This window comes from Nomascus leucogenys, chromosome 10 (genome assembly GCF_006542625.1).
Source record: "Nomascus leucogenys isolate Asia chromosome 10, Asia_NLE_v1, whole genome shotgun sequence".
Classification (NCBI taxonomy): Eukaryota; Metazoa; Chordata; class Mammalia; order Primates; family Hylobatidae; genus Nomascus; species Nomascus leucogenys.
The window spans coordinates 76606232-76630924 of NC_044390.1; the positions used below are offsets into that span (position 1 = coordinate 76606232).

Sequence of the window (24693 nt, forward strand, 5' to 3'; positions counted from 1 at the left end):
TGAACAATCCACACGCCTCAGCCTGCGAGATTACAGACTTGAGATAAAAACTTCCCTGGGGCCAAATTTCATGAGGATTTTATGGTGCAAGTGTTCACACGAGTGACGTTGACTAACTGGTGAACGTTGAATAACAGCAACTTCCCAGGACACTCAGATATTCTTCAAAGACCATTTATTATGTTGACCCTTGATTTTTAAGCATTAATATAATATTAAAATGTAATACTAACTAAATATCACTTACCTCTGTGTGCCTGACATTTTACCTGCTACTTCATCCTCATATGGAGAGTAGGGATCATCATTCCAATCTTACAAATGAAGAAACAAGTTTGAGACATGGGTTGGCGGCCACGGCTCACCTTGTCTGTGGCATAGCCAGGATTTGAAGTCAGCTCAGCCCGTTTCTTACCTTTGCACCACACAGCAGCCTCCGGCATTGACAGGTGCCCCTTATGTGGAAATTTCTTGCTGCACATGGGATGTGGGCACCTGAGCCACAGGCAGGGAGCAGGGCCGGGAGGCACCAAAGTGTTTGTCTGGGCCCATCACACCCAGCCTTCTCTCTCTGTAGGCAACCTTCTACACTTGGGCTCCCTCAGCCCCAGAGTGTTAGAGGAGGAGACAGATGGGTTCGTGAGTTTGCTCACCCAGATGCTGTGCTACTGTCAGAAGTACGTGTCCCAGAAGAAGTCCAACCTGACCCACTGGCATCCTGTCCTTGGCTGGTTCTCCCAATCTGTGGATTATGGGTGAGTCCTAAATGCAAATCACTGTCTTTCCTGCCTCTCTCCCACCATCTTCTTCTTCCTTCTTTCTTTCTTCCAGCTTGTGGTGTTTTGTTTATTATTACAAAAATAATACGTATTCATTATATATTAATGAAGTGTGAGTGAGAACAAAGGATAAAAACCAGCCCATTATCCTGTAAACCAAAGATAACTTGAGTGAACATCCTGTCAGTTTTCCTATCTAGAAATACTGATCCTTTTTTACAAAATTGAAATCCTATTATTTTGTATTTTGTTCCTTCCATTCAGTTATGGACCTTATCAATGTTTTTTCTTCTTCACTGTCACTTTTATTGATTGACTAGACTGCCATATTTTGGAGATGCTAAAACAAGACAAATGATTCAAAGGGAATAGAAATCACCCAAAATCCTTTTCAAGAGGTGGAATATAAATTTTTAAAAGTGTAATTACGAACTTAAAAACATGAGAAATACTAGACTAGAAGAAGGGAGATCAAGTAAGGTGCAGCTTCATGAATTTGAAATATCTACCTGAGCTGAGACAAAGTGGTTTCTGGAGAGGAACTAGCTCTGCTGCCCAGCTGTTTTCTTGTTCACATATCTCCTCAAGACTTGGGGCCCCTGGCAGTTACCCTTGCAGTAGAAAACTAAAGGCCTGGGGAGGAAATCCCCCAATTTTTCTTTTGTTGTACCTGAGTGATATCCCTGGGTCCTATCTAGTTAAAAAGACTCATTGCTAGGGAACAGCCTGTCCCAGCATGACACCTCAGCCTGAAGAGGATGGGGCGGAGGTGCTGAGAGTCAGGAGGCTGTGGGAGGTAAGTGAAGCAGAGCAGCACCTCCGCAGACAGCCTGCTCTCCGCTCCACTTCCTCTTCTTGGAGGGACTTGGACGACTTGCTTTGCCTCGCTTTCCTCATCTGAAACCTGGGGATAATTTTCACCCTCCCTTTGATATGCTTTCTAGAAGGATTGAATGAGATAATGCATGTGAAGCACCTACCAGCAGGCAGGCCTGGCCATGCTCGGGGTGGTGGCTATTAATAATATGATGGTCAATGTGGGAACCATTAGGGGTGTCATCTCACCTTCTTGAGCAGGAAGGTGACAGCAGATTCCAGGAATTTGAGGGATGCTGAGTGCAGTGTGGAGTCAGGCAAAGAACCCCTGGAATGCAAGGAAACACTGAGGAGGCTGCTAGTCATCTAGATTTGGCCCCCACCACCTGCAAGCCAGCTGTGAGGAGGGAGGCAGTGCAGGGGGTACAAGATTGTTTTTGTCACTTGGGTGGTAGCAGGTGTCTTCAAGAAGAGTGTGACTCATGGAGCCTGGGGACCTGGGGAAAGCAGACAAGGTGAAGAGTCAATGCCCTTGACATACCAGCCCCTCAGCAATGATTTGTTAGTTCCACTTTTTATTTTTGTAATCTTTGCCATGTTGAGTGCCAGGTCCTAGCTACAGCTCCCAGTGGAAGGCCGTTAGGAGCTGGGTGGGGTGGCCCTGGCCCTGCATCAGATGGAACTAACAGGCCAGGTCTCCTCTGCTCTCTCCTAGCCTTAACGAGTCAATGCACTTGATCACCAAACAGCTGCAGTTCCTGTGGGGGGTGCCTCTGATCCGGATCTTCTTCTGTGACATTCTGAGCAAGAAGCTGCTGGAGAGCCAGGAGCCAGCCCACGCACAGTCAGCATCCCCTCAGAATGTGCTCCCAGTGAAGAGTGAGTGGCGGGAGCAGGCCCAACCCTGTAGCTCCGCTTGGCTGAAGTACAGCTCCTGTTTCTTCCTGTATGGATGTTGTGCTGTGTTTGTGGGATGCTCTTTGTTTTTGTTGTTGTTGTTCTTGTTGTTAGAGATAGAGTCTCACTGTATTGCCCAGGCTACAGTGCAGTGGCACGATCATAGCTCACTACAGCCTCTAACTCCTAGGTTCAGGTGATCCTCTCATGTCAGCCTCCCAAGTATAATAGCTGGGACTACAGGCGTGTACTGCCATGCCTGGCTAATTTTTTTTTTTTTTTTAATTTTTGTAGAGATGGGGGCCTTACCTTATTGCCCAGGTTTGTTTCCAATTCCTGACCTCAAGTGATCCTCCTACCTCAGTCTCCCAAAGTGCTGGGATGACATACATGAGCCACCACACCTGGCCTCTAGCTTGTTCCACAACAATTTTGAGGCTTGTTAGGTCACTAAGTTCATATATAGCGAAACAAAAAACCCATAGGAATAGAAAACAAGGATTGGGGAAATAGAAATAGGTGAACACAATCAAGATTGGGTCATAAAAGCATGTCCACACACATATGTTCCATTAGGGCCACTGTAGCTACCTGTGAACTTCAGTTTGGCTGTGAACCAACATGAAATGTTTCAGAAACCAACATGAAAAGGGATCTGTGGATGCTTTCTTCTAATTTCTTAGAAGTAGAGCTTTTCTGAGTTCTTAAGAAAATAAATCTCCCATGTGGGACTCCTTATAAAGGAGCCACTCACTGAACCACAGGCGGGGCTATGGCTTTCCTATCGCAGGGTCGGTAATGGGTTCCATGGGAAGGTTCTCGTTGCACACTCTTATTAAAAGTTATGGAAAGGCCACTAACGCGTAATTTGACAGAGTTACCTGCCTGTGGTGGGTTTTCAGGTTCAGGGTGTCTGTTCTTCTACTGAGTGTGTTGCAAAACTCTGTCTCATAGCTGGCAGTAAGCATGGGCTCAGCAAATGTAACTCCAGCAGGATATCAATGGGAAGGTTGAAAACAAAGGTGGAATATCATTCAAAACCAGGTGTCAGAACTAGAGGTTGTCACGCCTTACTTCCCTCTAAAGGCACAGAAAATAGAGATGTAGCCAGGGCCCCTGCCTTTGCCCCTCTTCCCCTAATATAGTCCTCTGAATTTTTACCATTGTGGGTTTTGAAATTTGGTGATTTCCAGTATAAGAATGCCATGTAAGATTTGAATATGCCTGGCTTATTCTGAGAAATTTTGGGGTATTCTGAAGAGATCTTTGTGTTGTACCTAAAAACCTGTTGTTAATGTTTTTCTGATTTATCCCAAAGAAATGCCTTGAATTGAGTGAGTTGCCCCACTGTCTGGCCTGGCTGTGCATTTAGAGCTTTATTGAAATGCTCTTCCTTTTCCAGGGTGGGATTTGGCAGCTGGCTGAGCTGCTGCTCGCATGTCTTCTTTTCTCCATGCCAGGTCTCCTAAAGCGTGCTTTTCAAAAGTCGGCATCAGTCCGGAATATTCTCAGGCCTGTCGGGGGTAAACGGGTCGACTCTGCAGAAGTCCAGAAGGTTTGCAACATCTGTGTCCTCTACCAGACCTCGCTGACAACTCTCACACAGATTCGGCTGCAGATACTCACAGGTTCGCAGTCCCAGGGCATCTTCTTCACCTCTCACATTTGGCAGTTTGTCTTAGCAAAAGTCGATGTTTTTTTCTGGCTTCTTTGACTCTGAAAATAGATTCTGAAGGAGGGCATTTTTGAGCTGTTCCTCTTAGAGAGTGGTCCACCTCAGTTAAATTGCTCATGCTAACCTCAATCATAAGCACTTCCATCTCATTCCTGTTTTGTGACTCTTATTTTAATTATGAAGTAGAATTTACTTCTAAAAAGGTTTTGTTTTCTGAGTAAAAAAGCAAAAAAGATAGGATTGCAAAAAAAAAGAAGAAAACCACTTTTAATTCCATAATCCAAAAACAATCAACTGTGCCTGAGTGTACTGCACATATAAAATAAATATATTTAAATTGAAATATACAGCACTATCCTTTCCTTTCCAATAATCATTTTACCATGTCACAAATTCTTTGAAAACCTTATCTTTATTGGCTACATGGTGTCTCATCACATGGATATGCCCAACATTTTCCTTTTTAGCTTAACATGGAGGAAAGTCCCCTCTGTGAGTACAGAATTGGGCATCACGGGCTTTTAGGTTGCGGCACAGTTGTTGTTATGAATTGGTCTTACGAGTACAAAAGGCCTTTGTAAACCGTGGAAGCCTTTTATTACATGAAGGATTAAGAACTTCTCTGCTGCATTTTACATTTTTTAACATCATAAATCACTGCTTCTCTTTCACATTTATTTATCCATTCTTCAAATATTTATCCAGCACCCCTGGGTGCCAGGCACTGAGGATACAGAGGTGAAAGAGCCAAGTTCTTCGTTCCCAAGGGGATTGTATTCTAGTAGTGGGGAGACTGAAAATAAGCAAGTAAAAAGTAGGGGTCATGTAATGATGGGCACTGTGAGAATGAAAATGCTGAGAGACGATGTTGGCCTGGGCTACAGCAGGATTTCTCAGCCTTAGCATTATGGATGTCTTGGGCTGGCCCATTCTTTGTCATGAGGTGCTGTCTTGTGTGTTTTGGGATGTTTAGCAGCCCTGGTCTCTACTCATAGATGCCAGTAGCACCTTCCCAACCAGCATGACAGCCAAACATATCTCCAAATTTGGCATTCAGCCAAATGCCCCCTGGGAGGCAAAATCATTCCTGGTTGAAAGCCACTGGCCTAGTGTAGTAGCAGTGGAGATTAAGGCAGGAGGATTTAGATTTGTTTTAGAGGTAGAAGATATGGGTCTTACTGGTAGCTTGGATTTGGGAGCATGAGGACTAAGGGTTTTAAAGAAGATACCAGGTTGTTGGCCCAACCACCTGTGTGGATGGTACCACGGTTTGCTGAGCTGGGGAAGACTGGGGGCAGGGCCTGTGGGGAGTCTGTTGTGGCTGTGACAAGGGAAAGGGGCCTGCTGGGCATGCTGGCAGAGGTGACACTCTGGGAGCATCAGCCGAGGGATGGAGTGTAAAGCCATGGGCTTTCAGCCCAGGGCAGGTTTCCCAAAGATGAGCAGAGGGAGGAGAGAAGGGGCAAGACCATACCTGGGGCACCCCAGCGCCTGAGAGTTTGAGCAGCATCTTGAGTGAGAGGAGTTTGGGGTTATGGTTTGTGTCCAGCTTTTTTTTTTTTTTTTTTGAGACGGAGTCTCACTCTGTCGCCCAGGCTGTAGTGCAGTAGCGCAATCTTGGCTCACTGCAGGCTCCGCCTCCCGGGTTCATGCCATTCTCTTGCCTCAGCCTCCTGACTAGCTGGGATTACAGGCGCCCGCCACCACGCCTGGCTAATTTTTTTTTTTTTTTTTTTTTTTTTTTTGTATTTTTAGTAGAGACGGGGTTTCACTGTGTTAGCCAGGATGGTCTCGATCTCCTGTGGGTCCAGCTTTTTAAATGAGCTCACATTGAAGCTCATTTTCCCAAGTGAGAGAATCCAAATATAGGTTTTTTAGTCAACTTGAAAATATACACTTTAAGGATAAAGATAAACTAGTCTAAAGTGTATGTTTGATATTCAGTCTATTTAGCAACTTAGATTATAGAACATAACACTTGTTTTTAAAATACTGCTGTTTTTCTACTGACAACTTAGGAAGTGTCTATTTGTGCTCCTCACACACATCTGATAGCACTGGCGCCGCTGCTGGTCTGTCTGCCATTGCTCTGCCAGGCCCAGTGTCTCCATCTCTGTCTAAATGGCTAGATATGCAGCCCTTGTTGAATCAGTGTGTGATGCTATGAGTATTCTAGTCTACACTACATGAGTCCTTTACACAGAACTCGAGGACACTTGCTTTTCTTCTTTTATCCTGTAGCAGTGTATTTGTGATCTCCACAGTGTAACTGTTTCCTCTGTTTCTATTTTAACCTGTTTTTGAATTGTGAGATTTCCACATTCTTGGGTGTGTTTGATATAACATGGACAATTGAAAGACTAGTTATGAGTGGGGCACCTATGTCATCACCAACAGATCACGAAAGTCTTGCTTCTAAAGGCTTCTTTATAACCACATCCTCCTACCCTTGAAAATGTGAGGTCTAAGCTGTAGGCATAATCACTAAATTGATACAATTCTTTTTTTTTCTTTTTTTTATTAATTTTTTTTGCACACAAAACAATAAACATTTTCTAAAAATACATACAGACAAAAAGATGTGTATCAAACATATTAGGAGGGTTGCACATGGGAAGATGGGGAATAGAAATGGGGGGTGGGAATTAAAATAAATGAGAGAGGGACTTTGTATGGATCAATGATAATAACTCAATCCTCTATGTCTTTGACAAAGAAGAAGGAGAAGGAAGAGGAAGAAAAAGAAAGTGGGATAAAGGATCAGAAAGGGAGGAAAATAGAAAAAATTAGAGTATGACTCCAGGGTAGACCTGTTTTGTTGTTGCTGGGTTGGTTGGTTGGTTTGTCTGTTGTATTTTTCATATGTTTCGCCATGTTGGCCAGGCTGGTCTCGAACTCCTAGCTTCAAGTGATCAACCCGCCTCGGCCTCCCAGAGTGCTGGGACTACAGGCGTGAGCCACCACGTCCAGCCCTCACATTGCGTCTGGCCTCCGTGGTAGACCTCCCAGACGGGGCGGCCGGGCAGAGGGGCTCCCCACATCCCAGACGGGGCGGCCGGGCAGAGGCACTCCTCACTTCCCAGACGGGGCGGCCAGGCAGAGGCGCTCCTCACTTCCCAGACAGGGCGGCCGGGCAGAGGCGCTCCTCACTCCCCAGACAATGGGTGGCCAGGCAGAGACGCTCCTAACTTCCTAGACGGCTCCTCACATCCCAAACGATGGGCGGCCAGGCAGAGACGCTCCTCACTTCCTAGACAGGCGGCGGCCGGGCAGAGGCACTCCCCACCTCCCAGACGGGGCGGCCAGGCAGAGGAGCTCCTCACATCCCAGACGATGGGCGGCCAGGCAGAGATGCTCCTCACTTCTAGACAGGGCGGCGGCCGGGCAGAGGCACTCCTCACCTCCCAGACGGGGCGGCCGGGCAGAGGCGCTCCCCACCTCCCAGATGGGGCGGCGGCCGGGCAGAGGCTGCAGTCCTACCACCCTGGGAGGCCAAGGCAGGCGGCTGGGAGGCGGAGGCTGCAGCGAGCCAAGACCACGCCACCACACTCCAGCCCGGGCAACACCAAGCACCGAGTGAGCGAGACTCCGTCTGCAGTCCCAGCACCTTGGGAGGCCGAGGCGGGCAGACCACTGGAGGTCAGGAGCTGGAGACCAGCCTGGCCAACATGGCGAAACCCCGCCTCCAGCCAAAGGACAAAAACCAGGCAAGGGTGGTGGCGCGTGCCCACAATCCCAGGCAGCCCGCAGGCCCAGGCAGGAGATTCACAGGAGTCGGAGGCAGGGAGTCTGAAGCGAGCTGAGTACACTCCAGCCTGGGCAACAGAGGGAAGAAAAGAGAAGGAGAGAGAGAGAGAGAGGAGAGAGAGAGAGAGAGAGAGAGAGAGAGAGAGAGAGAGAGAGAGGAGGGGAGGGGGAGGGGGAGGGGGGAGGGAGGGACTAAATTGATACAATTCTTGGCCTCCTTTAGAATTCCTTCAGTTCACCCTCTAAGCATCCTTCAGTAGCTCTGATGGAGTTCCCCCAACTCCCACTGCTGGCTAATATACCTTCCCCAAACAGTTCTTTATTGAAAACTAAATAATTCAGAGAGTGCCCTATAAGATGAGAGGTATTGTAAGGGCTCAAATACAAGGTGACTGTGCTTTTCTGAGGAACACACCTTACTGTATATTCAGTGACACATGGCATTTCAGATCCAGCCTAAGTCAATAGCTGCGTTATTAGATATAAACTATACCAGTGATGTGGCCTGTGTGTCTGAGGCCTTGTAGCCATCAGGAAACAAACTTAGAATGTCCTCTGTGTCCCCTTTTGCTTCCTCAGGGTTCCATTTTTGTATATTTCAGAGCATCCTACCACAGTCATTGACTGCATTTCCACTTTTAACATAATAGAATAATAGAGGTAAATGGGGGGAAGCTTTGCCAAAGGTGGTGTGCCTGCAAGATGGTTTTAGGCAAGGGTCAGCAGACTACTGTGTGGAGGCCAAATCCAGCCCGCTACTTGTTTTTGTCAATAAATTTTTATTAGAACAGAGCCAAATCTGTTTCTTTCTTTCTTTTTTTTTTTTTGGAGACGGAGTTTCGCTCTGGTCACCCAGGCTAGAGTGCAGTGGTGTGATCTCGGCTCACTGCAACCTCCGCTTCCCAAGTTCAAGCAATTCTCCTGCCTCAGCCTCCCGAGTAGCTGGGATTACAGGCGCTGGCCACCACGCCCGGCTGATTTTTGTATTTTTTAGTGGAGACAAGGTTTCATCATGTTGGCCAGGCTGGTCTCAAACTCCTGACCTCAGATGATCCACCCGACTCAGCCTCCCAGAGTGCTGGGATTACAGGCGTGAGCCACAGCACCGGGCTGCCAAATCTGTTTCTTTACACATTGTCTGTGGCCGCTTTTGTGCTGTAGTGGTAGCACTGAGTAGTTGTAACAGTGTTAGACTAAATTTGGCCTGAGGATGCCTCCATATTTTGAGTCCTTAAGGAACTGCAGCCTAACTTAGTATGTAAACTGACTAGAAGTCTAACTTAGGACTATTCAGTATTTTTGTAACAAATAGCTGCCAATCACAGCAGCCTAGCTTCAATCAATCACAGGTGGCCATCTGATCAGACCACGTTCAAATAAGGCAAAGCCAAGGTATAACCAGTCAAGCTGTCTCTGTACCTCACTTCAGTTTTGCCCCTAAATGTTGCCTGCCCAGAATGCGGACTGGAGCTGTCTGAACCTCTTCTGGTTCTGAGGGCTGCCTGATGGATGAATTGTTTTTTGCTCAGACTTGGCTAGATTTAATTTAACAGCAGAGACCCTCTGGCCCACAGTGCCTAGAAATATTTACTCTTTGGCTGTTTCCTGAAACAAATTGCTGATCCCTGATTTAAAGCATAAATGCTAAGTCAGACCTGAGTTCTATTCATGGCTCTGACATACAGGCTGTGTGATTTGGGGCCAATCATTTAACCTCTCTGTGCTTCAGTTTCCTCCTGTATAAGATGGGGATAACACTGGGCTTCAGAAAGTGGAAAGCAAACAATACATATGGAGTGCCTAGAATGGTGCCTGGCACATAGTCAGCACCCACTGACTACTGGCTCTTATCATTGTTACTCTCGTGGTGATAATGCTTTCCTCCATAATCCCACCTTCTTTTCACGCACATTAAATGTTCATGGATAGGTTTAAGTGTTTTGGTTTCCCACTGGATAGGAGAAATAACAGACCAGGTGGAGTCTGCACCTGAAGCTTGGGTTTCTCTGTCTTTTTTCCAGGTCTCACTTACCTTGATGACCTGCTGCCCAAACTGTGGGCATTTATCTGTGAGCTCGGGCCCCACGGAGGGTTAAAGCTCTTCTTGGAATGCCTGAACAATGACACTGAAGAGTCCAAGCAACTCTTGGCCATGCTGATGCTGTTCTGTGACTGTTCGCGGCACCTCATCACGTAGGTTGACTGCTGTGGGACTGAATTCCTCTCCTAGAATATGGAGAGACCAAAATACAGTGTCAGTAAGGAAGTAATTGCTAATGTGATTACTGCAAACATTTGGACCTATGTGGCAGGACATTGTAAGAACTAGCCATTTACCAAGTGAGCAGTGTGCAGTAAATGTTCAGCAGTTGTTAGGGTGGGGCCTGGGAGTTAAAAGTTCCCATCCTTTCAAGGAAGCTGATCATTACCACTGACTGTGGCTTGGGGTCTCCTGGAGATGGGTTTAGATCATGGCTCAGCCATTTATTCACTGTGCTAGCTAGATTCCTGGAAAATTCCAAAGTCAGAGCCAGGGTGCAGATCCTTACTGAGCAGATCTTGAGACACCCTGGGCAAGGGATCACGGATTCAACCTCTCTGAGACTCAGTTGACTCATCTGTAAATGGGAATAACAATAGCACGTACCTTGTAGGCACATGGTAGAGATAATTGTTGCAAAGTGCTTATCACAGTCCCTGGCACATAGGATGAGTTCAATACATGCTGGCTTTTATTATTATCAAGCCGACCCTGAGCAAGTTTCTTAACCTCTTTGAGTCTCTATTTCCTTATTAGAATGTAGAGAATATTACCAGTTCAATAGAGGGTAAGTGAAAAAAACAGCGTCAAATACTTAGTGCAGTGTCTGGCACAGAGTGGGAAATTAACAAACATTAGTCCCATTTAGTTGCTTTAGTTTTTAAGCTTATGCATCTTGTGTGTTTGGTATTCTTTTCATTCCACCTTTTCCAAAAAGGTTGGTGAAGAATTATAAGATACAATGGACCTCAGGCAGTTATGTTCAGGCTGGAAGACATTAGCGGGAGAGGATCAGGGACATGTAGGCGGCAGATTGGGTGAGGATCATGGAAGAACTCACTGAGCAGTTGGAGGCAAGAGCAGGGGTCTAGCTGCTGGTGAAGACATCCTTAATCACTGGATGGGGGTAAGCCAAGAGTGAATCTTATTCTAGTGTATGGAGCAGTGTTAGGAAATGTTCAGATAGAGCTATGTCTTAAATGGCTCATTTATTCATATGTTCTTTCAAACATTTATTCATTTACTCACAAATGCTTCCTAAGTACCTACTAAGTGTCACTAGTATGTGTCTTAGATATCGAATAAGATTCTATAGCTTTCCTCCGTAAACATCGACTCCCAGTCAACGTTCCTTGATATGCAGACGTGAATAAGGAAGGCGTGAATTGAGGTGTGAATTAAGAAAGTGTCACAGTCAGATCCTTATAAGAAAAATATAGAGTACAGATTTTTTCTTAATTGTATTTTTTAACTTTTTACTGTGGTCGATTTCAAATTAATAGAAAGTAGAAAGGATAATATAATGAGCCCTCATGTGCCCATTATCAGCTTCAACAGTACCAACTCACAGCCAGTTTTGCCTCATCCAAATGCCCACCTGCTTTTCTCTCCCACATTATTTTGAAACAAATCCTAGACATCATATCATTTTTTTTCATTTTATTTTTATTTTATTTGACTTTAAGTTCTGGGATATATGTGCTGAAAGTGCAGGTTTGTTACATAGGTATATATGTGCTGTGGTGGTTTGCTGCACCTATCACCCCGTCATCTAGGTTTTAAGCTCTACATGCATTAGGTATTTGTCCTAAGGCTCTCCCTCCCCTTTCCCCCTACCCCTGATGATATCATATCATTTTATCTGTAGATTTTACAGTAAGTATCTTTACAAGATAAAGCTTATTTCTCAACCTTGTTTATTGGCTATTAAGCAGTACAGATTTTTTTTCTCTTCGCCTTTTTTCAGTGTGGAATTCTGGGTAATTTTCTCTCTGATTTAGAATCCTTGATGACATTGAAGTTTATGAAGAACAGATTTCATTCAAACTGGAAGAGCTGGTCACCATCTCCTCTTTCCTGAATTCCTTTGTGTTTAAGATGATCTGGGATGGAATTGTAGGTAAGAGAAAAGGTGTCTGCTGTTGTTTGGTTGATGCTGCACCTAGGGAGGCCGAAGAGTCTATATGCTATAATCAACTGATTCTTAGCCTTATTGTCTCTCCAAGTTAATAGAAGGTGCACATTTATTCCCATAATTAGAAATTTTCTTTCTTCACTCTCTGTGACTTCTTAAGATAGTGGTGTGGTTATAGAAGTCTTGCTCTCCCAGGCTCCCTTCAGGATTTGCATGTATGTGTCGAGGATTATTAATGATGATTAATTTTGCCCTGAATCTCCTGTTGATTCTTCCATTTGATTTCTATGAAGATAAAACATGTGCCAGCGCACGCTTGAGATGAGAGTCCACCTCCCGAAGTGTCTCCAATTGTTCAGGACAAAGCTCCTTAGATTAAAAAGACTCTTCAGATGACACACTAGTGGGAGGCAGCATGAGTGATTTTGTCTGAGAGGTACTCAGGCCCTGCAGACACTTAGCACGTACCCAGGGTGCCTTTTAATTCCGTCGGTTCCACATATAATTCAGAGCGAGGGAGATCAAGGACTTGATGACAACTGTAGAAGACAAGAGCTGTCCTCCCCCTGCTCTCTGGCTCTGACTCCTCCTCTGACTTTCCTGTTTGTTTGTCCCACAGAGAACGCCAAGGGCGAGACCTTGGAGCTGTTCCAGTCTGTCCACGGGTGGCTGATGGTGCTGTATGAGCGGGACTGCCGGCGGCGCTTCACCCCTGAGGACCACTGGCTGCGAAAGTGAGCTCCAGGGGTGAGGAGGGCTCCATGGAAGCCAGCCTGCTCCAGCACGCTGCCTGAGCACTCAGCACTCATGTTCTAGGGCAGAGAGGACTTTTTCCCTCTGCTTCATTTTGTCTGTTCATTTGGGTAAAGAGAGCTGCTGTCCCTGTGAAGCACCTGTCAGGACGCTTCTGTTAAGAGATGTTTACACCAAATATAATTAGAGTTAATTAATGACGACAGAGCCAGATTATATTTAGCATACATTTCTCATCCAAACTAGGAAGAGGTCTTTTAGCTGAGCTGAGCAACAGAACATGAGAGTTAAAAGGCAGTTTTTATTAGCAGAATTACTAGAGTAAAAACTGCTTTTAGGTTTTTTGGAGAGTAATGGGGTGGGGGAAATCCTCCTATCACAACTGAACATAGGCACGTATCTGCGTTTTTGTCAATGAGTTCAAACTTTATGGCAACTGCTGAAGCTGTGGCACTAGAGTAGCGACTGGCAAACTTTTTCTGTAAAGGGCCAGATGACTTTAGGCTTTGTGGACCAGACAGTCTCTGTTGTAGCTACTCAACTCTGCTCCTGTAGCACAAAAGCTGCCATAGGCTATACATGTATGAATGAGTATGGTCATGTTCCCATCAGACTCTTCAGAAACAGACAGCAGGCTGCATGTGGCCCACATGGTGTCATTTCCCAGCCTCACACTAGAGGATAGTTTCCTTCTTTTAATTCTCCCAAACCCATGTCTTTCTTCTCAAGGGATCTCAAACCTAGCGTGCTCTTCCAAGAACTCGACAGGGACAGAAAACGGGCACAGTTGATCCTGCAGTACATCCCACATGTCATCCCTCACAAAAACGTGAGTTGCACTCAGAGCTGGGCCCCGATGTGTCTTTCTGTTCCCCCACGTGGTTCCTGCCTTTCCATCCTTGCTACAGCAGTTGGAGGTGACTAAGTGGGATCATTCATTCAGCACAAGGAAACGGTGGTTGCTATTACTCTGGTGGGGTTACACCAAGTGCTGGGGTACGGAGCTGGAGAAGACAGTGTGAACTGGCAATTCTGGTGGAGTGGCAGCCCAGGTGCGGAGACCTGACCAGCTGGAGGGAGGGAAAGGGGACAGGAAAGGGTCCCACAGGCAAAAGTGGACAGTGTTGAAAGGCTGAGTTAGAAAGGATGAGGTGCTTTTGGAGAGCCAAATGTACAGTGTGGCTGGAGAGAATAGAAAGGATGGGGTCAAGAGGAAGCCAAGGAGGGTAGTAGGAACTAGAGCAAGACAGCCTTAGAAACCAAGGCTGGGAGCAAGGGCTTTCTGCAAAGCCACCAGAGGGCTGGACGCTTAGGAGGCACCTGGTCAGAGCCATACTTCAGGAAGGTCATCCTGGCTGCAGTGTGGAGGGCTGGCTAGAGGCGGGGTTGTTAAAGCAAGCTGTCCTGCACTAGGGTGGGCCCTGGGAGTCAAAAGATGAGCAAGTCAAGAGATTTTTTTTTTTTTTTGAGACAGAGTCTTGCTGTGTTGCCCAGGCTGGAGTACAGTGGCGCGATCTCGGCTCACTACAAGCTCCGCCTCCCGGGTTCACGCCATTCTCCTGTCTTAGCCTCCTGAGTAGCTGGGACTACAGGCCCACCACCACGCCTGTAAGGCCCGCCACCACGCCCAGCTAATTTTTATACTTTTAGTAGAGATGGAGTTTCACCGTGTTAACCAGGATGGTCTTAATCTCCTGACCTCGTGATCCACCCGCCTCGGCCTCCCAAAGTGCTGGGATTACAGGCGTGAGCCACTGCGCCCGACCAAGTCGAGATTTTTAAGGAGGCCTCGGAGAATGGTCACATCCCGAGGGGAAGGAAAGGAAGAATTCAGGTGATAATCAGGTGTCTGGCTTGGGTGCTTGGGGGGTGTTTTCCTGAGGTGGAAGAGCAGGACTGGGACATGGTGGAGAGTTCAGCATCGAGCAGATAGGATGTGAGATGTCTCTGGCTCTTGGAAGCCACTGGACAGGGGATCTGGCATTCAGGAGGGAGGAACTTGTGTGGGGAGAGCACCCAAATCTCCTGACTGCCCCCGTGGACTGGGTGAGGTAGTCAGGGTATCAGACAGCACCCAAGTCTCCTGACTCCCCCCATAGCCTGGGCGAGGTGGTCAGGGAGTCAGACGGAGTGAGAAGTCCAGGGCACTGAGGCAGAGCCCTGCAGGACCCGTCCCACAGAGGGCCAGCATGAGGAGGGAAGGAGGGAAACCAGGAGAGTGCCACACACCCGGGGGATGAGAGAGACTTGGGGAGGATTGGACTGTGGCAGGAGCATCCAGGAAATGAGGGTAGCAAGCATGGCTCACATCCCTGGTGAGTGGCAGGCACTCTGGAAATGTCCGATGCTGTGACAACACTCAGCTCCTCTCAGAAGAGGCTTCTAGGAGTCTAGGTTGTGTCCTTTATTTTTCTCCTGTTCTATTTTTTCTTTTTTTAATGAAGTAGACATATTTTTAGAAAAGAGCATAGATCACATTTTTGTAAATTAAATCTCATTTTTCGAGGTATTTCATCCTCACTGCTGTCTGATACTGTTCTGTCCTTGACTTTAATACTTATGGGTGCTATTCTTTCCCCTCAAGCAATGATGTGCAAACAATGTGGCTGTTTAAATTCTTACTGCACTTGGCAAACTCTCAGAAGTGAAGGGCCTTATGGCAATTACTTAATCAAATGTGCCCTCATTGAGGGAGCCCCTGCTATGATGTCCCTGACCTTGCTTCCAATAGAAAATGCACAGCTTTGCAAAACAGGCCGTTCTGTGGCTTTACTTTTCCAAAAGATAGAACATTCTTCCTCATCATGAACTGTGCTTCTCTGTAACTTCTACCTTTTGGTCCTTGAACAACCCCTAAAAGTGGCTTCTTTTATCTTCTGTGATCTGTTGGCAGCTCCCGTTTGCATCTGGGGCTTGTGTTTTCCAAGTGTAGTATCCTTAGCCTCTCCACCTCGTCTTCGAAATAGGCTTCAGCTTTCATCTCCTGGGCCTCATCTGGTTTGGTGGTGTCTGGTTTAAAATGCAGCCCCTCATCCCGGACCTGCGTGTCTGTGAAATCAGCCTCTGACCATTGCATTCCCATAACACATAGTCTAGACCCTCTGCTCTGTTTCTCTATGGTTCACATGTGCTGTGGCCACTGGAGGTGCTGCATGATATTTTAGATTTCTGAGGGGAACACAGTGAGACACCACACGAACTACTAGTTCAGAGCAGTTTGTGATTTCAACATGAGATTGCACTACATTCTTTTTAATGATGTTTGCAGAGCTGGCTTGTAAGAACGAAATAAAAATATTTTATATTTCAAAGTATGTGTATTTGTAAAATAACAGCGACTGAGGTCTTAGGACATAAATATTTGGGACCTAACTACCTAGTAAACGGGACTGCTAGGGATTTCTTTTGGCCTAGGAGTACCATGAAAAAAATTACTGCAGTGATAGAGATGCTGTGAATAAGAAAGTTTGGGAACCGCTGAGATAAATTGGAATGACTTATAAGTCCAGGGTATATAGTAATCCCCACATTTTTTTTTCTTTTGGTAATTTTGCTTAAATATGTCATCAAGATTGTTTGTCCTTAGTTCATAAAATTTCCTCCCTCAGGAAAATGGGGCCCTCCTCATCTCCTGCCCCTTCCTGCTCCGTGATTGCAGGTCCTGGGGGAGTATCTAAGGCTTGGTGTTTTCAGAGCAGATGGGCTGTCTTGTTGCCCCGCCGCCCATCTCAAGCTTCAAGCTCCCCTTAATGGCACGTGTGCTGCCCTCTGCCATTGAAATATTCTTGCTGGAGCACACAGGAGGGTAATAGGCTCTCTCTGCTCTGTTACCATTATACCATCTGCCCTAAATGTTGAACCTCTCCCTTGTTCTTGATTTCACTATAATGCCTTTCTTGTTTTCCTTAACATTTGTTAAAGCCTCAGCTCTGCCTGGCTCATGTGCACAGCACTTCATTTTCTGCACCCTCTTACATCGCTTTTACCTGTTTATGTGTGACTCATCCCCTGGCTGGCCCTTAAGTCCTCTCTGCCTTTTGTTTTTACCCAGAAGGCCTAAGCATTGTGGGGTGGGCAGAGGCTATGTAGTATGGGGGCTGTGTGTGGGCTTTGGATTTCATTCCATCCCCCTGCCCACCAACTGTGTAGCCTTGGGTGAGTAAGGTCTTCATCTGTAGAATGGGGAGAATGATCCATACCCAGCTGTCCACTGTAGTCGCTGAGGTTGCCCAGCCCTTGCAGCCTGGATAAGCTTGCCTCAGACCTTCTTCCATGCCCCATAGAAATCCAGAGCCCTATCCAGGCTTTCTGTGGTCACTTCTGTCTCTTTAGTTCTGTTTCTGTGTCTTCTGCTATCTCCACCCCATGCTGGATTGACCCAGATGTAACTCGCCGTCCGCCTGTGTATCACCAAACAGCACCCCTTCAGGTGGTCATGCCAAAGATTTGGGGTCATAGGAAGTAGTTGGGTCACAAACTACATGACTCCACGTGATGAACACCTGTTCTCAAAAGTCCTACAGTTCCCCTGCCATGGAGGGGAGAGGTAGGAGCACCCTTCATTCCTATCACCAGCCTCCCTCCCTTTGTCCCGTCTGTCCCCTCTGTTCTGCATGGCCCTGGAACCTCTCAGGGCTTTTGGTCCTACTCAGAGCACGTCAGTCCTGTCAGGTCTAGATCTGTCAACCAGCCTCAGCGAGATGCTTCACTGAACAGTAGTTCCTCCACTCAGTACCATCCCCTTTCTTCTTCTTCTTTTTTTTTTTTTTTTTTTTTTTTTTTAAGACAGAGTCTTGCTCTGTTGCCCAGGCTGGAGTGCAGTGGCACGATCTCAGCTCACTGCAAGCTCCACCTCCCGGGTTCACGCCATTCTCCTGCCTCAGCCTCCCGAGTAGCTGGGACTACAGGTGTTCGCCACCACGCCCAGCTAATTTTTTGTATTTTTAGTGGAGACGGGGTTTCACCGTGTTAGCCAGGATGGTCTTGATCTCCTGACCTCATGATCCACCCACCTTGGCCTCCGAAAGTGCTGGGATTACAGGCGTGAGCCACCGTGCCCGGCCCATCCCCTTTCTTCTTAAGGGGCTGTTGGTCATTGCTTTTTTTGTTACAACCATATTTGCCTAATAGAGTTAACATAATAATTAAATGAAAATGTACTAGCACCCACTGGTATATAGTATTTCCTGTTGTCATTACTATTATTACTGTTCTTTTTTTTTTTTTTTTTTTGGAGACAGAGTTTCGCTCTTGTTGCCCAGGCTGCAGTGTGATGGTGCGATCTTGGCTCACCACAACCTCCGCCTCCCAGGTTCAAGTGATTCTCCTGCCTCACTCAGCCTCCCGAGTAGCTAGGATTACAGGCATGTGCCACCACACCCAGCTAATTTTGTATTTTTAGTAGAGTTGGGGTTTCTCCCTGTTGGTCAGGCTGGTCTCGAACTCCTGACCTCAGGTGATCCGCCCGCCTCGGCCTCCCAAAGTGCTGGGATTACAGGCGTGAGCCACTGCGCCTGGCTGTTACTGTTCTTATTTGTATTTAATAAAGTTCTTGACTTTGGGGGAGATTCCCATTTTTAAAAAACAGCTGTAGTTGGATTTATGTATTCATTCAGCTGACTTGATTTAAATGGTATTAGGGTGCTGATTCTCGAGCCCAGGATGGGGCAAAGAGTCATGCTCTTTCTAAATAGGTTTAGCAGAATCTTAAGAATAAGGAGAGAGGGTTCTTTTCAAGCAGTAATTGAGAAATATTACTGGTGGGACTGTGGTGGGCTTGAAGGCACAGAGGAGGCAGGTTGAAAGGTCAGGGAGCTGTATACTGTAGGGTCATTTTTAAATTTTCTGACAGTAGGAAAAGTTATCTTTGAATTATTTTTGTTCTTAGGATTCATAATACTGATTTCCCTTAAAGCAGGCACAGCTAGATAAAGAAGCCTCTGTAACTTGTTCTGCCACCAAGTTTTTATAGTGGATTATTGACTGAATGAGGAGGATTTTCTTTTTTCTTTTTTTTTTTCCTGTTTTTTTTTTTTTTTTTTTTTTTTTTTTTTTTTGAGACAGAGTCTCGCTCTGTCCCCCAGGCTGGAATGCAGTGGCGCAGTCTTGGCTCACTGTAACCTCTGCCTCCTGGGTTCAAGTGATTCTCCTGCCTCAACCTCCCAGTAGCTAGGATTACAGGTGCACGCCACCACGCCCAGCTAATTTTTGTATTTTGTATTTAGTAGAGATGAGGTTTCACCGTGTTGGCCAGGCTGGTTTTGAACTCCCGACCTCAGGTAATCCACCCACCTGGGCCTCCCAGAGTGCTGGGATTACAGGCGTGAGCCACTGCGCCCAGCCTTGAGGAGGATTTTCTCGTGGGCCGTTCCCAACTGGACCCTAGCTGCAGCCAGACCACTCTTTCCAGAACATTTTTTGCTTGACGTGTATTCAACAATATTTCTAATTCCCACAAGTGTTCCAGGGAATGCTTCTGTTCTCACAAGACATTTCTAACCGGTAGCACATGTTAAGGCATCCCATTTTGCTTGCATCTCATCTAACTTCAGTTTCAGTCATTTTTGCAGGGTGTTTTTATGGAATCATCAGTTTGCTGACCCTGTTTTCTGGTCCCGCCTTTGTTCATTTTAGAGAGTTCTCCTGTTTCGAACCATGGTTACCAAGGAGAAGGAGAAACTGGGGCTGGTGGAAACCAGCTCTGCCTCCCCGCACGTCACTCACATCACCATCCGCCGGTCCAGGATGCTGGAGGTGAGTGTGAAGCCTATGGAATCCTACCACAAGGAAGTGGGCCCTGCAACATGGAAGCTCTTTAGTGGACGATCTCTGGCTTTTGAACTGTTCCTGTTACTCCTTGATCTGAAATCAAGGCTCTAGGAGCAGGAAAGGGGTCATTTGTCCTGTTGACTGCTCTGAACAGCTGCTGCACTAACACTCTCAGGTCTGTGCAAACTCCATTTGTCCCAGCAGGCACTTTGCTCAGACTCTCAACTGTGATTGTAGTATAAGTGGAGTGGAGGTGTTAAATTTACTGAGTTATGTAGAGAAATACATTTATCACAGAGCCAGAAGTTCTTTGTAGACAGAAACTTACAAGATACCACTGAAGTGACCCACCTGAGCTACTGGGTAGTGTCTGGGACTACCACTATATGATGACTCCATGTAAATTAGAGATAGGTACCCAGTCCTCATATGTCAGAAGATTGTCATACATTGGTTTTGCTGGCACAAGACCCTGACTCCAGTCGGCTGGAACATGGTTGTCAGAAACTTAACTACCTACGATGTCTGTGTTATCCATGCCACAGCCTCCCCTGGGCTTGTATAGTGCACAGCCTACCCATACACGCTCATCCTGCCAGCGATAGAATTGGTGACTGAGCCACAGTCCCCATTCCCTGGAAAGGCTTGGCTTCATTTATTTGCCGTGTTTGCACTTCAGACCTTTTTATCACACTCCAGCCGCAGTTCCTCATGAGCCTGTCCTGCAGTGTAGGACAGTCATAGGATCCCCTGAAGCATGTGGCCAGATAGCCACCCCCACCAGCAGATGGCTCCCGGCAGCAGCTGTTCCTCCTCACGTGTCTTCATTTTCTCCCGCGGTGCATCATACCTTGTTTGTGTCACTCCTTACTGGAGAGCTTGTTTGAGTGCCCCTGGCCACTGGTGATCAATGCCAAGAGCTGCTAGAAAGGCAGTGTGTGCTGAACAGTGGATGTTTCTGACATTCTTCAAGGTAGGCATAAGGAATTGAAGGGCCCACTGGGCCCTGCAGGCCATGTGAAGGAGTAAAGCTGGCTAAGTGGGTCTCATTACAGGAGCATTCTGTTTGCATGCTAGACATATAGAAATAATCTCCACTTCTGCGCCCTCCTGTTCTTGAAACAGCCCTCTTGGTCTGTGTACCTCTGCTTGAGAAAAACAGCCCCCATGAGTGAGTTGATAAATGGCAACTGACACCCAGCCTCAGTGTTGGGGAGCAGTTGGAAGCACGTGCCTCCCCAGAAGAGGCCACCGCCACTCAGCTCCTCCAGACCCACCATGTGATGAGGTGGGCTCTGTAATGCTCTGAGTTTTTAAGAGAAGGCCAAAATTCAGATCTTCCATGTTGTGAACTAATTGAACTCTGTAAAGTGCCTATAAAGTCAGATAACACCTGTCTTTCCACCAAATTCAACCTGTGGGCCACCCATTTGCAACCTCTGCTTTTGACTCAGAAAAAGCCCAATTGTGTAGTAGAGACTCCCTTTCCAGCACTTTCCTCAGCAGACCCAGATGCACCTCTCTTGTCTCTAGAAATCCTCAGCCCCACTACCCATCATGCCTACCCAGACGTGGCCAGCACCCACCCACGGGAAGAGTCTGGGGTGGTGTAGATTGCAGTATCTCCTGAGAGTGGCAGAATCCCGACTCCCTTCACAAATATCATTGCTTATTGGAAATTCACTTGACATCCCAATTACTCTGGCCCTACTTTTTAAAGCATATCCCTCAGGGATGGCAAAAGAGATGTCTGTCTTAGGCTTTAGGCAAAGTCCCTTTTCCTCTTTACTTTCCACTGGAGAAGGAGAGAGGTTGTTCGTTGTTACCCCAGTTGTCGTAATCTGGTGGCTTGGTTATTAGAATGAGAGCCCAGGGGCCTTTGCTGGATTTGGACACAAGGGGGAGTCAGTAAGCTGATCTCAGACTCATGCTCTCCTGGGCATTGTTTCCATTTTTTATGGTTAGTATTGAGGGCTATGCTTCTCTATTAGGCTTCCAGATATTAAAGTCCTGTAGGAAGGCTCTCCTTCCCAGAGGGTGAGTTTGGGCTGGAACTCTAGCACTCAGAACAGGAAGGATCCTCAAACATACTCTTACCCAGTCCTTTCCCCTGTCTCTGTCAAAGGCAGAACTGAGGCCAGAGAACTTCAGTCAAGGTCACTCGGATATCAGTGACAGAGCTAGGCCTGGAAGCCAGGCATCCCTTTTCTAGCTCAGTATTCCCTGTGTGTGCACGTTGAGATGCAGTGAAGAAGAGGAACGCTGACTCACATTCACCTCCCAAGAGGCCTGGATATAATCCTCACACATCCATGCCAGTTCCCAGAAGGGAGGAAATGTATCACAAGAGGCAGTCCCCTCTAAACTTTTAAATGAAGAGGCTGGTATGGAGCTGATCAAGCAAGACTGAGATTTGTAAACGCTCCTTGAGCTAGGCCATGTGCCACGTGCTTTCACATGTACCATCCCATTTCATCCACATAACCACAAACGCATCTACTAATGCGTGTAAAGGCTGGGGAGGCATAATTTTAAAGCAAGATGGAAGAACTCCTGCAGGCAGACGGGAACTTGTTGGAATTCTCCATCTGTTCTCATCTCAGTGCCAAGATAATTATCTTAAATTTAGGCAGAATGGCTTAAATGCTGTTACAGCTGCCTGGTGACTTCCTGTTTCTCCCTTTTGTCATCTAACTTAATGATTCTCAAACTTTATGTACATAAAAAGTCCTTCTCAGGTTTGCCTCCACAAAACTGCGCTCCTGTTCCCACATGTGACTTAGGAGTCTTGAGAGGTAATTTTCCCTGGCCCACTAACTTTGAAGCCTAACCCCTGAATAAGATTCAGGGGCACCATAGGATAGTCCTTTGGGGATCACTGAGTGAGCATGGCAGGAAGGCAGCAAGGGTTCCCCAAAACAGGTCTTGCCACACTGGCATACTGCTCGTTTGCTTTGTGATGAGGGGACCAGACGGCAGCTGAGTGGATGCTGCGGAGACGGCCTGTGTAACCTGTGAAGCATGTGACAGTGTTACAGTTGTAGCTGAAAGGGAGAAATGTGGCATGGCCTTCATAGGACAGCAGGGTTGATTGGTCACTTGTTCCATCACAGCATCTGAAGACATCAGTTTCACCTGGTGATGGGGCCTCTCAAGTCGGGCCAACAGACTCTTCCCTGGGCCCTGGGCTGTTCAGCACTGTTTTTATAGTCACTGCCCTGAAATAAAAACCTCAGCACCCCAAGTACTAGGAATGCATTAGATGATGGAACCAGAAGCCAGGAAGGCCTCAACAGATTAGAATCAAGAGACAAACTAAACAGATGATTTAGTAGGAGAACTCCGAAGTTGTGGTTCTGGGGCTGTGCATGTTGAGGTCTGGATGGAGAAGATGTGCTGAATGGCTGTGTCCTGAGAGAGCTGACCACCAGCCAGAAGTCCAGGCCCAGCACCACCCCCACATCTCGGTCTCTGCTCCCTGCCTTGGTCCCTGCCATCCACCTGCTCTGCTGCCAATCGAAAGATCTGACAGAAAGTCAGCCGTATTACTCTTTGCCTAAAACCTTCTACGGCTCCCATTACCTTCAGGATGTCCCCTAAATTCCTCAGCATGACTTGCAGGCACTTCATGATTGGGAAGGCAGCGGGAGATGAGGGGTGATGGGTAATTCTTTTCATTTTATAGTGTTCTGTAGGTTTGATTTTTTTCTTTTTTCTTTTTTTTTTTTACCATGAGCTAAAGATACTCTTAGCATTGAGAGAGAGAGAAATGCATCTTGTCCCGGTTTCTTTCATCCTTTGTCTGATGGCCAGGAGCTTGTCATGACTCATTTTGTCTAACTTCCCCATCTCACTGCTCTGTCCCCTTGAGGTCAGTCTCCCCTTGCCAAACAGTGATACCGTCACATCCCCAAATGAATCTTTCCTTTTAATCAGCGCTCATTCAAAAGCAGGTGAGAGCGGCTCCTGTCATGCACCCATGTTTCATAATTTGCACATTTGGTAATGATGCTGGGAGAGCTTCGCACAGAGGAGAGGGAACCCCGAATTGTGTGTGTAAGGCTTTGGGCTTCCTAATGGGCTGTAATTCTGCTCTTGGCAGGACGGCTACGAGCAGCTTAGGCAGCTCTCCCAGCACGCCATGAAGGGGGTCATCCGTGTGAAGTTTGTCAATGACCTTGGGGTGGACGAAGCAGGGATTGATCAAGACGGTGTTTTTAAGGAGTTCTTGGAAGAGATCATCAAGAGAGTGTTTGACCCAGCACTCAATCTGTTCAAGGTATTTAAGGGGAGCGACAGCAGGGCTGACAGCAGCCAGATTCAAGAAGTGAAGAGCTGGGCTTGCTCCTTGCAAGGCACTTGACCTCTGCCTCTCCCCGTCTTTTTGCCTTGCAGACAACCAGTGGGGATGAGAGGCTGTACCCCTCACCCACATCCTACATCCATGAGAATTACCTGCAGCTCTTCGAGTTTGTGGGGAAGATGCTGGGGAAGGCTGTGTATGAGGTAGGAACATTAAGAAACAGAGAAATGTAAAATAAAATGTTAACAGTACCATGGGCTTCTTCATATACACATATGTGATCAGGCTTGGCCATGTAAACTGTCACTAGGATACAAGCGAGGACGGGCAGGAACCAAGATTTGTTGTACACCAGCGCTAGGTAGTTTGCCTGTGGCATCTCTTCTCATCCCATCGACAGCCCTGTGACAGGGCTGCTGCTATCCTGGCTATTTAAGGATGGGAGACCTGAAGCTTTGAGGAGTCACCTATCCAGAGTTTCATTGCTAGTTAAGTGGTAGAGGCGGAATTTGAACCCAGGCCGGCCCAAGTCCTAAGTAAGGCCAGCCCTCTTCTTTCCTGAGGCATGAGGAGTGGTGTGCAGAGCCAGATGGCCACACGGAGGCTGGGTCCCCATTGTAGGAGGGCAGCATTTTGTGGAGTTTGATAGTTTTAAAATCTTGTGCTGTTTGAGTGAGTGCTTCCCAGCCATGGCAACAGGTCAGGACCAGCTGTTCCTAGTCAGCTATGTGACCGTGTGCCTTCAAGTTTCTTTAGTTTTTAAGCCGCGTTCTCGCATCA

The 24693-nt window shown here is 46.9% G+C and overlaps 1 protein-coding gene across 6 annotated transcripts in view; it reads left to right on the forward strand.

Moving 5' to 3' along the window:
• The window catches only part of UBE3B (ubiquitin protein ligase E3B), a 60275-nt gene that overhangs the window by 21362 nt on the left and 14220 nt on the right, over positions 1-24693 (forward strand). For 5 of the 6 annotated variants that reach the window (XM_030821338.1, XM_030821340.1, XM_030821341.1 and 2 more), the window contains 10 exons: positions 578-755; positions 2311-2474; positions 3953-4120; positions 9936-10107; positions 11956-12074; positions 12709-12823; positions 13572-13671; positions 19476-19595; positions 23713-23889; positions 24006-24116. In XM_030821338.1, coding sequence (XP_030677198.1) covers positions 578-755; positions 2311-2474; positions 3953-4120; positions 9936-10107; positions 11956-12074; positions 12709-12823; positions 13572-13671; positions 19476-19595; positions 23713-23889; positions 24006-24116 — 1424 coding nt within the window. The remainder of the gene's footprint in view (positions 1-577; positions 756-2310; positions 2475-3952; positions 4121-9935; positions 10108-11955; positions 12075-12708; positions 12824-13571; positions 13672-19475; positions 19596-23712; positions 23890-24005; positions 24117-24693) is intronic. The other variant, XM_030821342.1, reaches the window with a different exon arrangement.